General features: G+C 44.5%; 1 protein-coding gene across 1 annotated transcript in view; it reads left to right on the top strand.

Annotated features, from left to right (window-relative positions):
* RNF212B (ring finger protein 212B) overlaps positions 1-17,345 on the top strand; it is a 440,214-nt gene that overhangs the window by 393,267 nt on the left and 29,602 nt on the right. The window contains exons 4-8 of the mRNA XM_068242405.1: positions 4,136-4,210; positions 8,265-8,380; positions 8,504-8,564; positions 10,029-10,060; positions 10,272-10,318. Coding sequence (XP_068098506.1) covers positions 4,136-4,210; positions 8,265-8,380; positions 8,504-8,564; positions 10,029-10,060; positions 10,272-10,318 — 331 coding nt within the window. The remainder of the gene's footprint in view (positions 1-4,135; positions 4,211-8,264; positions 8,381-8,503; positions 8,565-10,028; positions 10,061-10,271; positions 10,319-17,345) is intronic.

Here is a 17,345-nt window from a genome sequence, read left to right as displayed (position 1 = left end):
CTCTGTCCTTAGCCCCCTACTGTTCTCCCTATACACATCCTCCATTGGCAAGGTTATCTCCTCCATGGGTTTTAACTATCATCTGTATGCAAATCTACCTCCACACCCCTGACATATCCAGCACTACCGTGGACAAGGTCTCCCCCTGCCTATCTGCCATCTCCTCGTGAATGTCCGCTAGGTTCTTGACTAAATCTAGACAAAACGGAATTTATGATCTTCCCACCCCCAGTCATCCCTGGACCTCCCAGATGTGCAGGTCACTGTTAACCACACTACCATTCGCCCTACCTCTCAAGCCCGCTGTCTGGGTGTCACCCTGGACTACGCACTCTCCTTCACTCCCCACATCCAAAACCTCACAAAGTCCTGCAACTTCCACCTTCGTAACATCTGTAAGATTCGCCCTTTCCTGACCTCTGCCACCAGCAAACTCCTCATCCATGCCCTCATAATTTCCCTCCTCGACTACTGCAATGCCCTTCTGTCTGGTCTCCCTATGACCCAAATAGCCCCACTGCAGTCCATCATGAATGCGGCAGCCAGAATTATCCACTCCTCCCATCGCTCCACCAGGGCGGCTCCCCTCCGTGAATCCCTCCACTGGCTTCCTATCAAGTCCAGAATCAGATTCAAGATATTGTGTCTCACCTACAAATCCATCCACAAAACCTGTCCAACCTACATTTCTGATCTTACTCAGAGATACACACCAAGCCGCTCACTCTGCTCCTCCAATGAACTTCGCCTGACCATCACCCAGTCCCATGCACGCCTCCAAGTCTTCTCAAGAGCCGCTCCAACACTATGGAACTCCCTACTTCCACCCATTAGGGCAGCCCCCTCCTTCAACACCTTCAAGAAGGCCCTCAAAACTCACCTTTTCACTCTGGCCTACCAGCCCTCACAATTGCTCTAAACCCGCAGCTGAACTCTGGTCCTCTCGTGTCCCTACCTCTCCCTCTAGATTGTAAGTAAGCCTTTGGGCAGGGTCCTCCTCCTCCTTTTGTGTCCTACCTGGTCATGCACCTCCATTACTGTGCACCCATGCTATGCATTTCAGTGAACCTAACTTGCCTAATCTCCATGCTCCCATCCAGTGACTGACTAAGCATTACCTTGTACTCATACTGTGCTGTGTGATCTGTTTTTTCTTGTATTCCTGTATTGTCATATTGCTGTTTGTCACCCCTAAATATTGTCTGTAACCTAAATTAATGTCCAGCGCTGCGTAATATGTTGGCGCTTTATAAATACAATAAATAATAATAATAATCATGTCACATGTCACTTCGGTTATCCTTTAAAGTTTCCCTGAACTGAAGTTAAATATTTTAATAAAGCCCATGGTGGGCTAGATTACTGTTGCATAAGTGGCCTGATATGGCTTGTTGCCTTCGGGGTCCCCTCTGTTTCGGGTCACTGCTTGTTTTCATATTTAATAGAATCCATCAGTTGAATATGAAAACCAGGAAGCACCCCTAGCGATGTGATTTGGAATTACGCAAGTGCCGGTTTCAATTCTGGCAAGTACAGAATCGGAATGCTTTGTTTTCAATGCGTGGGCGCTGCTCAAAATGTGCGCCTGTGCACTTTACAATTGCTCTGTGCCACTCAGAGGAACTTCCAGTTGGTCCTGGAGTGAGGGCAACGGGGAACTTGGGAGACCACGATGGCAATAAACAGAGCCAGGCCACTTCTGTAAAGGTAATCTAGCTCACGGTGGGCTTCATTAAATAGATTCTATTCTAGTTCAGAGGTACTTTAAAGAAAACCTGTAACAACAAAAAGTTTCCCTGGGGGGTATTCACCTCGGTAGAGGGGGATTCCGAATCCTATCGAGGCTTCCCCCATCCTCCTGTGTCCCACGGCGGTCTTGCTCTGGCCCTCCCAACAGCGGGGATGTAAATATTTACCTTCCCGGCTCCAGCGCAGACACTGTATCGGCTAGTAATAGTCAATCACTGTCTGCCCGCTCTACTGCGCAGGAGCAAGTCTCCTGCTCCTGCGTAGTAGAGCGGACCCGACAAAGATTGGCTATTTACGCCTATCTCCATGCTGAGAACCGCAACAGCGCCCCCGCTGGAGACATGGAAGGTAAATTTAGCAAGCCTGTTGAGCATGGATTGCAAGATACTTTGGGGGAGCCAGCGCTGGATTGACTGCAGCTACAGCGGAGGGAGAAGCCTCATTGGGATCCTGAGGCTTTCCCTTACCGAGGTGAGTACCCCCCAGGGGAACTTTTTTTGTTACAGAGTCTCTTTAATGAGTACTTCTACTGAAAAACACAGAGTCTGTCATGTAAGGCTCTGTCTTAATGCTGCCAGGATAGGTGGGTCTCAGGGTTAATAACTCACCCGCTTGCATGCAAATCATCAAAGTCAGAAACTCCACCCTTCTCCTCGGCTAAGCCGCCGTGCCATTTTTCTTTGTAAGTCTTCCGCAACTTTGGCCACCCCCATCTGTGTTGCCCTGACCTGCTCGTAGGTAGACAGCCACGGCCTAATTGGTGGCTGCAGACTTGGAAGCAGTTTGCAGAAACGCAGGTGGGGGTGGCCACCGAAGATTTCAGGAATAAATGACCGTGACTGTCTTGCAAGTGGAGGGGGTGGAGTTTCACCTGTCTAATGAATAATCCACTGATCCTGGAAGCATTACGACAGAGCATTACATGACAGGTTTTTTAAAAGGACCTTTTTCTTTTTCTTTTCAATATTTTTATTGAACACAGGCAACTGACCAACGTGGCATACAGAATGTCAGTGCATTCAAAAGCAAACAAAATATATATCACAGAAACAGTACAGTGCGAGGCATAAAAAATGAAACTGTACTGAGGTACAATCCCCTGATCAATAGCATGCATAAGATACGGCCCACCTACCACCAGATACAGCCATTAAATTCACGCCTGCTAAGAAACTTTTTTGTTTCAACCCCCTCTTCCCACTCCTATCCTCCCTATCCCCCACCTGGTAGAACATCTCATGTAGGGGATTTGAAGCCAAATAGACAAAAGAGGAGGTGCAATGGTAACTACTAATGTACATAAAACAAGCCCTAATGCTAGTTCGCACAACGCAATTTTTTGACAGATTTACTGTCAGATAGACTTTTTTCCAACATGTCTGATATGATTTCCGATCGATTTTCCATGGAAGTGAATCAGTCGGAAATCAGATCGGACATGTTGGAAATAGTCGTTCTGACAGTAAATCTGTCAGAAAATTACATTGTGTGTACCTAGAATTAGATAGCCAGCATCCCAGGTGGCCTAGAAAGAATAAGTATACAGATCACATCCCTAGAAGGCCTTTCCCTTCATCCGATTCCTTGTAGATAGACCTTAGCATCCATAAGGATGATTGGCCAAAATACCAAGTAGGAGACATGGGTGGAGAAAAAGACTACAATTAGATCGCTAGCCTACAGATTGTCAGTATTGGTGCCAATATAGGTAGCCTTGCAAGTCCCCCCCCCCCCCCCCCCGCTTTATTATAGGTAGCCTGGCCCCACCACCAGAGAGCTGAGCAGTGAGTCACCACAAAGTTCGGCTCCCCTTTGCTCACTCCTTGCTGTTTACACCTCAGTTCACACCTCAGATCATCCGTAAGCCAGCCGCAGTGAAGAGACAGCCAGGCATGGGTGAACAGTGATGGTGTGTATACTTCAAATACAGGAATTGAGCAGTGATGTCACTTTCTGTATCTGCACCATCACTGTGCACCGTTCGCCTGACTTTCTCTTCCCCACTGATCTGAGGTCTAAAGTATGCCGCAGAGCAGCCCAGCAAGAAGCGAGGGAGGGAGAGCCAAACTTTTTGGAGGCAGGACAGGACCAGGACAAGCGGTAGGCGGGCAATAAAGTGGCAGGCAAACCTGGTGTGTACCACCTGGCCAACAGCAAAGTACCACCGGTGGTACGCGTACCACAGGTTGAAAAGCCCTGCTCTAATGCATGCTTTATACATTTGAAAAAAAAGTGGACTCACAAATGCCAATGAGTCTAAAGGTCCTATTGTATAATGTTTTATGATCTAGGAATCACCCTTGTTATGACAGTGTAATTGGGTATTACATTATACATTTACGTTAGTAATTAAAAATGTGCTTTTATTATTAAAACATTTTTTTAGCTGAAACCACAAGAGAAGATATATTTTAGAAGCCCTAAAGAGACAACGGCAAAATACTTTAACAATATTTCACAGGTAGGTATGTTAAACATTTCTTTGGCCAGGTTTTTTGGTGGTTTCTAAATGTACTGTAGATTGGGGGTTACAAATTCCAAATATGTACATTGCAAAATTATCAATTGTAGGATAAGCGATTTAAGCTCCTAGAAGCAAAAAAATAAGCAAGAACTTTTGCTAACATTCATACCAATAACAAATTAAGCTTTGTATCAGCATGGCAGTACTAAGGACTGTGTTATTTTCTGAGTACGAGCACTTTTGCCTCTAAAACAATGAGAACTTCCAGATTCATGAACTGGTTCTCTGGCTTTCCTGTACTGCAGAAGTGTGTTGAAGACAATAGCATACATCTTCAATGTTCACAGAAATGGGTGAACAGGTGTTCCTAATAATCCTTTAGGTGAGTGTGTATATATATACACTGTATATACAGTGGTTTGCGAAAGTATTCGGCCCCCTTGAAGTTTTCTACATTTTGTCATACTACTGCCACAAACATGAATCAATTTAATTGGAATTCCACGTGAAAGACCAATACAAAGTAGTGTACACGTGAGAAGTGGAACGAAAATCATACATGATTCCAAACATTTTTTTACAAATAAATAACTGCAAAGTGGGGTGTGCGTGATCCCGTCTCCTCTCTACTTCCTGTTTAGTGTACAGGAGTGCTGCAGCCAGCCAATCACCATGTGGGGACTAAAGCCACATGGTGATTGGCTGGATGCAGAACAGCTGCAAACTAACAAGGAAGTGAAGGAAACGTCATCACCCGGGACCAGTGTAATGTGTACTAAGGCCCCCTGCCTCTCTCACACTGCCTCAAAGCCCCCTGCCTCTCTCATACTAAACCTTCCGACTCCACCCCCTTACTTAACTCTAACTAATGTACCTCCGATGCGCTGCCTAACCACCCTGCCTGCACCTGTCTTACTGCCGTCTTAGGCAGCAATAGTACAAGCACCAATTAGCGGCAAGAAGTTTAACCTCCCCGGCGTTCTATTGAGATCGCCAGGGAGGCTGCGGGAGGGTTTTTTTTTAATTAAAAAAAACTATTTCATGCAGCCAACTGAAAGTTGGCTGCATGAAAGCCCACTAGAGGGCGCTCCGGAGGCGTTCTTCCGATCGCCTCCGGCGCCCATAATAAACAAGGAAGGCCGCAATGAGCGGCCTTCCTTGTTTTGCTTAGATCGTCGCCATGGCGACGAGCGGAGTGACGTCATGGACGTCAGCCGACGTCCTGACGTCAGCCGCCTCCGATCCAGCCCTTAGCGCTGGCCGGAACTTTTTGTTCCGGCTGCGCAGGGCTCAGGCGGCTAGAGGGGCCCTCTTTCGCCGCTGCTCGCGGCGAATCGCCGCAGAGCGGCGGCGATCAGGCAGCACACGCGGCTGGCAAAGTGCCGGCTGCGTGTGCTGCACTTTATTTGATAAAAATCGGCCCAGCAGGGCCTGAGCGGCAGCCTCCGGCGGTGATGGACGAGCTGAGCTCGTCCATACCGCTCAGGAGGTTAAACTATGCTCGTCCTGCGCCATTTTTGCCTGTTTCCAAATATGCCAGCTGTATCTTAACAACTACATTAATGCAGGGCTGGCCTTAGATTTACTAACACCCTGAGCAAAACTAGATTTTGATACATTCATTATCCAGACAAGTTTTGTGATGTTTCCCTATTATGTCTCAATATTTTTACTTAAAAAAGGCATGATCATACTAAACACACGCACAAACACAATTTCATGCATGTGTTCCTGATTCATGGCTTGGCGTCGAGGGATGCATTATAGCATGGACATCAGCGGTTGTAGCGTAATAGAACCCGACAGAATATTGTGCGCGCTGTGCAATAAAATATTCTGGGGCGCTATACATCACAACACTCAGGAACACACAGCTGTAGTGTACTAGTTAAAGAGACACTGAAGCGAAAAAAAATTATGATATTATGATTTGTATGTGTAGTACAGCTAAGAAATATAACATTAAGATCAGATACATCAGTCTATTTGTTTCCAGTACAGGAAAAGTTAAGAAACTCCAGTTGTTATCTCTATGCAAAAAAAAGCCATTAAGCTCTACGACTTTCAAAGTCGTGGAGAGGGCTGTCTTCTGACTTTTATTATCTCAACTGTTAGTGAACAAATTTCTTTTTCTCTGCCAGAGGAGAGGTCATTAGTTCACAGGCTGCTCTGAAAGAATCGTTTTGAATGCTGAGTGTTGTGTAATCTGCACATATTATAGAATGATGCAATGTTAGAAAAAACACTATATACCTGAAAATAAAAATATGAGAATATTTTCTTTGCTGCTAATTTTCTAGTAATTATTCATAGTACACAACCAATTCATTATATCATATTTTTTTTTTCGCTTCAGTGTCTCTTTAACCAGTTCACCCCCAAGGGTTTTTATCCTAACGGACCAGAGCAATTTTCAGTTGTCAGTGCTCCTCCCTTTTATTCCCTAATAACTTTATTACTACTTATCACAAGAAAATGATCTATACCTCGTTTTTTTTCCACCACCAATTAGGCTTTCTGTGGATAGTACATTTTGCTAAGAATTTTTTTTATTCTAAATGCATTTTAATGAGAAAAACAGAAAAAAAAAGAAAAAAATCATTATTTCTCAGTTTTCAGCCATTATAGTTTTAAAATTAAACATTCTCCTGTGGATAAAACAAACACGTTTTATTTGCCCAGTGGTCCTGATTAAATTATGTCCCTATCACAATGTATGGCGACAGTATATTATTTTGAAATATAAGTGTTATTTTTCTGTTCTGTTTTTTTTTGTTCTGGCCATAATTACAAGCCCCTATGTAATAAATTAAAATTAATTTCCCCCCATAAAATATAGAATAAAAAAGCTGAGTCCCTAAGGCAACTATTTATTTATTTTTTTAAGCTGATTTTTTTTTTACAAGTGTTTTTTTTTTGGGGGGGGGGGGGGGGGGGTGTTGGAAGTGTAATTTTATTAATGATGTGTATATACTTGAAAATGTATGTATTTTGTGGGTGTAATATACTTTTTGGCCACAATATGGCGCTAGTGAACACTCGTTATAGGAAGTGTTCACTTTTTTTTTCTTTTTTTACACTTTATTTGATTGTTACATTTCCTGTTTTTGTGAATGGACGTAGCCGCTGTTCGCGGTCACGTCCATTCACTCCAGGCACTGCGATTGGGTAGAGGACCGTTCGGTCTTCTTCCCCAATCACCCAGCACGGGATCCCGACGGAAACAGCGTTGGTAGCGGCGCGCACACGGCGGTAGCAGCGGCGGGAATGCGTGACGTATTAAAACGTCATGTTGCCATTAATAGCGGTAAGCATGACGTTTTAATACGATAGGATGTCAGTAAATGGTTAAGGGCCCCACCTTTGACATGGAAGACCAGTGTTCGATTCCTGGCAAGGGTCGTTACCTACTCAGTAAGGAGTTCAATGCAAGACTCCCTAAAACTGCAGGGTGGCCTCTTGAGAGCGTGGCTGCAACTCTTAAACGCTTTTAGTCCGACAGGAGAAAAGTGCTATACATATGTTTGGATTATCATTATAACTGACAGCACCACGCAGTGTAAATGGGACCCAAAGCACAGCTTTTGATAGCGTCTGGGGTTGCAGCACTGTTTAGTGTAAAATATACACACACTTTCATACATTCCTACACGCACGCACGCACGCACACACACACACACACACACACACACACGTACATACAAGCATACATACATCCCTACGTTGGTGCTGTCACTCTCTTCTCCTGACATCACTCATTACTACCTCTTCTACCTTATGGGCTGGCACTCAGCTGCCTTCCCATAACACGCTGCAGCACACTGGTGCCTATCAAGGCCAGCAGCAACAGAGCAAAAGTGGGTGGGACTACATCATGGGAGGGCCAGAGCTACCTCAGGCCGCAGTGGGCTCTTATGCCATTAATTACTGTACAGAACATTGGAGTCCACTAGAAAGTCTTGGCAGGCCACAAATGGCCCACGGGCCGGACGTTGGACACCACTACCTTAAGGTATAACTTACTGCTCTCTTTCTCTTATAATTTGAATAGGTATGCAGTTTCCAGAAACAGCAGCAAGAACAATATTTGGCTTTCTGTAAGCAATGTTTTACTAAGATCCAGAATGCGTTGCAAGAGGCGCTGCAGAAGATGAAGATCCAGGAAAAGTAATGGCATAACTTTCATATTTTATTTTTTTCCGTGTATGGTAAATTTATATCACAAGTTAACAAAAGTGTGTACTCTATGATGTATTTTATATGCCTGATAAAGTCTTCTTCTTTTTGCAGTGAATTAAAGGCTGCAAGGCAGGAAAATGCTGAACTTAAATCATGCGTCAGTCACTTGAGGGTGAGGAGAAAGCGACTTCTCCTGTACATATACAGTATGTCTATGCCTGGTTGTTTGTGCACAAACCATTCTAGTGGGGAGAATTCACCTACTATCAGAATATCTTGTCACCCGAGAAGCAAAAGTAACATAGCCTCTGATTGGTTAGCTAGCAGCATGGAAATGTGATGTGTACATGTTACGCGTGCCCTACCGCTCTTGGGCGGAGCGGTAGGGCACGCGTAACATGTACGTAGTGATGCGTCCGCTTGCCGCTCACTGACGTTAGACTGGTGGGTGGCAGGTTTTTTGATGCATGCTCAGCCTCCTCCAACCAGAAACTGACATGATAGTTCCCCATCAGGTCTGTCTGGCCCTGGAAATGATGTGATTGGTCAGGATTCTCTTGGGTATACAGTATAAAGTGATAATGTGTGATGTGTCAGTTGAAGTGCAGCATGGCTCAGAAAGGAGATGTCCTCCGAAACGTTGCTGTTTATGCTGTACCAAAACCAATAAAAGAGCTCAATACGTTATCTGGATGGTGCCGGTTTTCTGTTTCTGCTGAGGTTGATCCACGGTGCTTTCGGATCTGCCAGGGCACATCCTATCTTTTGAACCAGCCGAAAAGGGTGCCACACAACTCTTTCCAGCTGAGCATAAATTTGCATATTTACAAATTTTCTATTCAACACTGGAGGGAAGAAATATTATCTTAAAGTGGTATGAAACTTAGCATCTCCTCTTTGTTCTAAAAGATTATTTACAGTATAAAATGTACCACACAAAAAAATGTAGCAGAACAGCATTTGAACAGTTAAACACAGCACTTTGTTATTCAGTGGAAAGCCCCCTGCTTCAGTGGAAAGCTTCTAGCCGCATCTGAAGAAGTGATAACATTATCTTTTGTTTACATTCCTTTGTCAGATACATTTAGTAAACATTAGCAAAGTGCTGAAACTGAGCTCTCTCTGCTTCTAGTGTATGTGCTGCTGAGAAGTGATCACTAGATAGATTTTAATATATAAATACAGCAGTTATGCAATAAAATGCAATGGCAGCTTTCAGAGCAGATAAATTGTACATTGGGAATTTGTAGACCGACAATATTACTTGTGCACAAAAGCAAATATGATAACTGTGTGGGAAATAAAAAGTATTTAAAATTGTATGGTATGTCAGAGTTTTATCCCACTTTAAATTAAAAACATAAGTGATTAAAACATTATTATAGATATGTTTTTTTCTACCATAAGAATGCAGACAGAATGTTACTGCTCAGGTTCTTGTGATGGAAAAAAAAGACTGGTTTTCTATAATATGTCTTTTATGTATTTATGTTTTACATCCTGTTGCTATTAATAACTGTTTTAGGATGTCTGTATGTGTGAGCTATTTACATAAAGTGATAAACTTAGCATGTTTGAGTGTCTCTTCCTCACATCTGCCAGGTTCTGCTTATTTCAGATTGTTTTTTTTTTTCAGGATTGTCTGAGCAGGTCACAAAGCAACAGCAGGTGAGAACCTTATCAGTATGTATTGCATTTCCTGCATCCTGGGGAAGTGCCTTTTAATAGTGTCAGACAGCTCCTTTGTAGAGAGAAGCATAGCTACAGCTTGTTAAGTGCATGACAAATGTTCTGCATCCACTATTATTTGCTGGGCTCAATTCATTTTATTGGCCAGTTAAGAAAAATCCATTGCTGATTTATGGTGCTTGTCTTGTAGATACAGCACACCTCGACCAATTGCCATCACACCTCCATCACAGACAGGTAAAGGCAATTTACTGAACATGTGCTTTCTAAATTCATCTATTCATTCTTTCCTGACTGTACAGTCAACAAATGTGTTATATAAAATACTTAAAAATGTGTATTGATTACTATAATGATAGTGTTATGTTTGTACATTCCCTGTAAGGCATACAGAAATCTATACTGCTGTACAATAATGCATTGCACACTATCAATGTCCTTTAGTATGAACATTAAAAACAAAAGTTTGCTTTCTTAACTTAAAACAGGAAGTATTTGCGACAAGTCAGGTTGGAGTGAGCTCCGAGATGTCTCCCAGTGCATCACTGCTGAATATATGCAAATTAACCATTGTTGTCCATTGCATGTTGGATTATTGCGGCTCTGTACTAATTACAAGCTGACACATCATTGCATTCCAGCGGATCTGGAGGTGTGTTTAGCTTCTAAGGGTAACAATGGTTAATTTGCATATTTTAGCAGCGATGCACTGGGAGACATCTCGGAGCTAACTCCAACCTGAAATATAATTCTTTCTGTTTTAAGAAAGCAAACTTTTGTTTTCCATGTATTTTAGTAAGTTTTTTTTTTTGGGACCATTTTAGCCCCTTACACACTCCAATGAGTTCTGGTTCACCATGAGCTTGCTGGTTAGTCTATACCTCTGTATGAACATTAAGAAGGCCATCTGTAAACTTTTGATCTTGCAGCTCACACACTATGGGGCATATTCACTATACGGAATACTGACAAATCGCAGCACATACCCATCGCAACCGTCGCACGTCGGGAACCTGGGCCATCCACTCTGTCGTCTTTATGATGGTAGAGTCATGTGAGCCGGTCAAGAGCCGCTTTCATTGGCTCCTGACCCTACCTATCAATGTAAGCCATTGGGAGTTGCTTACATTGAAAGACAGGGCCAGCAGCCAATGAAATCGGCTCCTGACCCGCCCACAGCGGTCTGCCGTCATAGAGAAAGGCAGAGCCAGTAAGCTGCGGCGACAGACGGCGGGGATTAACCACTTAACGACCGCCCGGCGGGTCGTTAGTGGTATAGCATGGAAACGGCCTTTCCATGCCAGTTCACGGAGGCTGTCTCCGTGAACAGCCGGAGAGCCGCCGATAGCGGCTCGCCGGCGAAATGTAAACAGGCGGGGAAGAAATCCCCGCTGTTTACATCACACGGCGCTGCTGCGCAGCAGCGCCGTGACGTAGATCGTCGATCCCCGGCCTCTGATTGGCCGGGGATCGCCGGCATATGATAGGCTAAAGCCTATCCTAGGATGCGCAGGACGGACTTCCGTCCTGCGCATTACGGGTGAAGAGGGAGAGGGAGGTAAGCAGAGGGAGGGTGGAAATGGCTGCGGAGGGGGGCTTTGAGGAGCCCCCCCCCCCCGCTGAACGAACAGAGCCGGCGGCGATCAGACCCCCCCAGCAGGACATCCCCCTAGTGGGGAAAAAAGGGGGGAAGTCTGATCGCCCGGCCACATTCCTGATCGGTGCTGCGGGCTGTAGAGCCCATGCAGCACCGATCATTAGAAAAACCCCTGGTCCTTAAGTGGTTAAGCGGTGAGATCGGTGGGAGCGACGAAAACGGCGGATGCCCACCAAAACAGGGCGTAGATTTCAATTAGCATGGTCCTTAAGTAGTTAAAGTGAACCTTAAAGGGACTCCGAGCTAAAAAAAAAAAGAAAATTGCACTCACCTTGGGCTTTCTGCAGCCCAGTGTAGGTCGGGAGGTCCCACGACGGCGTCCCGGCTCTTCTCCCAGAGATGGCTGGCCGGCGGCTTCAGGGCGGCTCCAGGCGAAACTGGCCCGAGTGTCAGGCTAGCGCTTCCGCATACGACACGTGTGACGTAATCACGCCGGCCGCCTCGCGTCATCACGCCCGCCGGCGTGACAATATGGTGCATGCGCGATTAAACCGTGCATGCGCCGTACTGTCACGCTGGCCGCCGTGATGTTGCGAGGCGAATTGGGAGAAGAGCCAGGACACCGTCGTGGGACCTCCCGACCAACACTGGGCTACAGAAAGCTCAAGGTGAGTGCAATTTTCATTTTTTTTTTTTTGAGCTCGGAGTCCCTTTAAGTGAAAGTAAACTGTTGAGATAAACAATTGTATCTATCATCCTACTCCTAAAAATAACATTTTTAGATATCCCAAAGTTTTATGTTATATTTAAAAACTTTAAAAGGAGATTTATTGTTTTGTATCTAAAGGTGCCCATACATCTAGCGATGTATGGGCAGATTCGACCAAGAGACAAATCTCTCTCTTATCGAATCTGATAAGAGTGAGATCTGTCAGCTGCCCATACACCACAGGTCAATTCCCGATCAAATTCATACTCAAATCTTTCGGGAATCGGCCCTGTATGATGCATCCGCCGCTGTGCCCCTGTCCCCCGTACCCGTAAATGTATACATTACCTCTCCGCAATCTCCACTTGTCCCCTGCTGGCTTCCGGGATTCCATCTTCACATACACGCGCATCCCACATGGTTTTCTAGTAAGGGCTTGCGTGTGTGACGTCACTTGCCCTTACAAGGAAACCACATGGGGCGTGCGTGTATGCAGAGACGGAAGCCAGCAGGGGACAAGCGGAGGCTGCGGATAGGTAATGAATACATTTACACAGGGCACTGGGCACATTTATCATTAAGGGGGACAGCGTCGGGGGTTTCGTCACACTCCTCGATCGTCTGGAAATTGCATGCTGTTACTGCCGCACATCCGATCGAGCAACATCTTGCAGCATGTGCGATCGAGAATACGACCAATTTTGGTTGCATTGTCGGTCGGGCATGCACTTGGCAACACCGATTTTCATCCAATTCGTTTATAATAATCAGGCCATACATCAGTCTGCTGATGTATGGACACCTTTAGAGAGCTAAAATATATGAACTAATGACTTTTTTCTAACCCCTACAGTCAGAAGCTGTTCTCTTCCAGGAAAGAGTTTTTGGGCTGCAATTCCTTATCAGTGATGGTTACGCTAGTCAGACTGGGTCCTGACTGGAGAAAAACTGTCACTTGCATACCTGAATTGCTAACTCTTTCAGGCAGAAAAAGAATAAAGGAACACAACCTAGATATTTGTATGCATGGTGCTGTACATACATGTCATCATGTCACTTAAAGGGAACCAGAGATGAACGTTTCACACAAAATAAACATATCAGTCGATATCTTGTAAAGAATAAATGCTCTACCTGATAATTTTGCCACTCTGGTGTGCCTTTTTAAGTGTTTTTTATCCATTATTGCTCCAGGAAAAATCCAATATGGCCTCCAGCTCATATCCCTTCTGCTTCCGGGTTATGAGTTGTTCTGGATGTGCTGTCTAGGCTATATGAGAAAGGCTGCTGCAGCCTTTCATCTGTGTGCTTTCATTTTGGTATGATGTGCAGCTGCCTGTAGGAAGTGTCTCTCATAGGAATGAAACTGCAGTCATCATCATTATCTATGCAGAGTGCACACAGAGCACACAGATCATATTGCAGCCACACTTGTCTGTTTCAGAGCTTCTCTCTCAGCTAAGCAGCCCCTCCCATGTCATCAGAGCTTTCAGTATGCAAAGCAGCAAAGCTGAGCCAGGAGGGGGGCAGGCTTTGGCTTGAAAAGACTCCACAGAAGAGTGACTTAGCTATAATGTTTCCAGGTCAAACCTAGACTGAAGGCTCAGTCTTATCACAGCTGATAACAGACTTATTAAGCAGATAAGACTGAAACTAAAAGCAGGGTAGGTGTTTACTGTCATGTTCCCACTGATAAATGTAGTAAAATACATGAGGGTGCTTCGTCTCTGGTTCTCTTTAAACCTTAAAGGAATACTGTAGGGGTCGGGGGAAAATGAGTTGAATTTACCCGGGCTTCTAATGGTCCGCCGCAGACATCCTGTGCCCGTGCAGCCACTCACTGATGCTCAGGCCCCGCCTCCGGTTCACTTCTGGAATTTCAGACTTTAAAGTCTGAAAACCACTGCGCCTGTGTTGCCGTGTCCTCACTCCTGCTAAAGTCACCGGGAGTGTACTGCGCAGGTCCAGTATAGTCTGTGACTGCGCCGTGCGCTCCTGGTGACATAAGCGGGTGCGAGGACACGGCAACGCAATCGCAGTGGTTTTCAGACTTTAAAGTCTGAAATTCCAGAAGTGAACCGGAGGCGGGGCCGGAGCGTTGGTGAGTGGCTGCACGGGCACAAGATGTCTGTGGGGGACCATTAGAAGCCCCGGGTAAGTTCAACTCATTTTCCTCCGACCCCCCCTACAGTATTCCTTTAAGGTACACTTTAACGTGTATCAAGCCCATAGAGAGCTAAAGATTTGGATTCTGCCAAGCAATTGCTCATATGTTAATTTTACACTGAGATAAGACCACTGCATGATGTCTCTCCCATCTTGTACATACATACTGTATATACTAGCTGTGTTCTTTAGCAAAAAATAAATTGTATGTGTGGCAGTGGCAGATAATATTTACATCATGCTTCCAGGTAAAGAAAATGTGTTTCTATATGTTTAATTTTTTGAACATCTTGCATTGGTAAAATGCAAAAAAAAAGTTCTGCAGATCACATTGATACCTAAACAAGTCATGTTATCAGTAGTAGGAACACGCTAGCAGGTGCAGAAAGAGAGCAACCAAGATTGCCTCTGACCCCTCTCACCCTGCTCACTCCATCTTCCAGCTCTTGCCTTTAGGGTTAAGATTCTGGTCAGTTGCAACCAAAACTTCTAGACCCTGGAACAGCTTTTTCCCTCAGGCAGTAGCCATGCTTAATACAGAACCACGCCAGATCTCGTAGGTCTTGAAAGCATTCAGCACAGAACTGTACTGTAAATGAACACTTCTCACCCTGTTCACTGCCACTAGAACTTACATACTATCCTTGACTTGTAATATATATACTGTCTGTCCTTGTATTGTTCAGTTTGTGTCACTGCCAAGTCAAATTCCTTATAAGTGCAAACTTACTTGGCCAAATAAATTGACTCTGATTCTGAACAGGCCAGTATATACTGTATTTGTATACATGCATATAAAGCTAAAAAAACAAGGCAGCTCTCTTTAAACCATTTATAAGAAGATTTAGGTGAGGGTGAGGTCATAATTTGCTGTACTTCTGGTGCATGCCCTGATTATTTCCTGACTAGACTATTGCAACTCTCTTCTCTGCGGTCTCCCTGCCAACCGTTTAGCCCCGCTACAGTCTATCATGAACTCTGCTGCACGACTCATCCACCTCTCCTCCCTATTACCTATTGTCTTATACCTTAAATGTTAAGACTGTAAGGCCTTTTGGCCAGGGCTCTCTTCTCTTTTGTCTCACAATGCTGTGTAAGGGCTGGTTCAGACGGACGTTTGGAGGCGTTGCGTTTGCTGGCGTCGCGTTCAGCAGCGTTCGTGTGCGTTTGGATGCGGTCGCGTTTTTTCTTCCCCTAGGGGGACATTAGCCGTCGCGGTTAACCTCCCCTGGAAGCTACATGTAGCTTCCAGGGGCTCCTTGAACGCCAGGGAAAATCGGGACCCAAACGCCGCGTTTGTGTAAACGCGCTTGAAAGCTTGGTACAAACGCTCCCATTCACTTGAATGGGAGCGTTTAACACCAAGCCCTGAACGCTGGCTGTAAACGCTCTGCAAGCGTCCGTCTGAACCAGCCCTTATGGATGTACATACCTCCCAACCTTTGTAAAATTTGTAGTTAATTTGTTCACTGCTTTAGCTGTTACACCCTCTTGTCTTGTATTAACTGTTGAATTGTATGCTTTGTATTGTTATACCCTGTATGCTATTGTACAGTGCCACGAAAGATGCTTGCGCTATATAAATCAATAATAATAATAAATCATAATAGCCCTAAATGAGATAAGTTCCAGGTCAGCTGCTAGTTTGAATAAAAGGGAGGCCCTCACTTCAATTTGGAGAAGAATAAATATGCAAAAAGCTTCAAACTGCACTACCAGGTGATTACTGGTTCAGGCTCGTTTTCCACTAGAGCGCAGAACGGACATTTTTTGGCTCCTATTTTATAAATAGTAGCCATGTTATACATAGGAGCCGTTCACACTTGTCACGCACTTCTGTGCAGTCCGCGATAATCCCAGGCCTGGCAGATGCGTTCCCTCATATAGCCTGTGGGGGAGCTCATCTGCCCCGGGCTCCAGCCGTATCACTGCTGACCATCAGAGCGGACACTACACTGTCTGCTCCCACTGGCCGCAGGTCATGTGGAACAGGATTCTTGGTCGAGCTGAAATATCCACTGTAGCTTACTGATATAGTGCGACCAAAGTGAATATTCACTGAGTTTCAATAGTTAGCAATGTAATAATTGAATGTAACAATATACAATACACAACGGATATCCATTTAATTCAAACAATTCATGATGGGCACAAAAATTTGTAAGGTAAATAACATATCTCTAAGATTCAATCACCCTCCATGCAAGCTATACAATCACAAAAATTAGGAATAAAAATTGAAAATAAAAGGACAAAAAAAATAAAGAATAAAAAATCATCTAAACCAGGAATTTGTACTCAAATGGTGGTAAATGCTCCTTAATGAATAGGTTGAATTGATATTCTAGTAGGCAGGGTTTCAAAAGTACAATTTGAACCACCATACACTCTTTAGACTCCACTTGGTTAATATACAGTGTGCTGCAATTAATGGTGGTGGAACGGGAATAAAGTACATATGCATCTGCATGTTCACTACATGCAATGGCCGATTTGCGTACAAATGTGTTTGATGACACACGGCTGCTATAGGCTATTAATCCCTATAGCAGCCCTGTGTCATCAAACACATTTGTACGCAAAACAGCCGCTGCATGTTGCTAACATCCAGCCGCATAAGCACTTTATTCCCATTCTACCATAATTAATTGCAGTACACTGTATAATAATCCAGAAGAGTGTATGGTGGACCAATTTGTACTTCTGAAACCCTGCATACTAGAGTATCAATTGCCATTCTACCTACTTATTTATTGAGGAAAATGTACTACCATTTGGATTACAAATCCCGG

The sequence above is a fragment of the Hyperolius riggenbachi genome, chromosome 1 (assembly GCF_040937935.1).
Source record: "Hyperolius riggenbachi isolate aHypRig1 chromosome 1, aHypRig1.pri, whole genome shotgun sequence".
Lineage (NCBI taxonomy): Eukaryota > Metazoa > Chordata > Amphibia > Anura > Hyperoliidae > Hyperolius > Hyperolius riggenbachi.
Note: the sequence above shows the minus strand (reverse complement) of the source record. Positions and strands in the feature narration are given on the sequence as shown.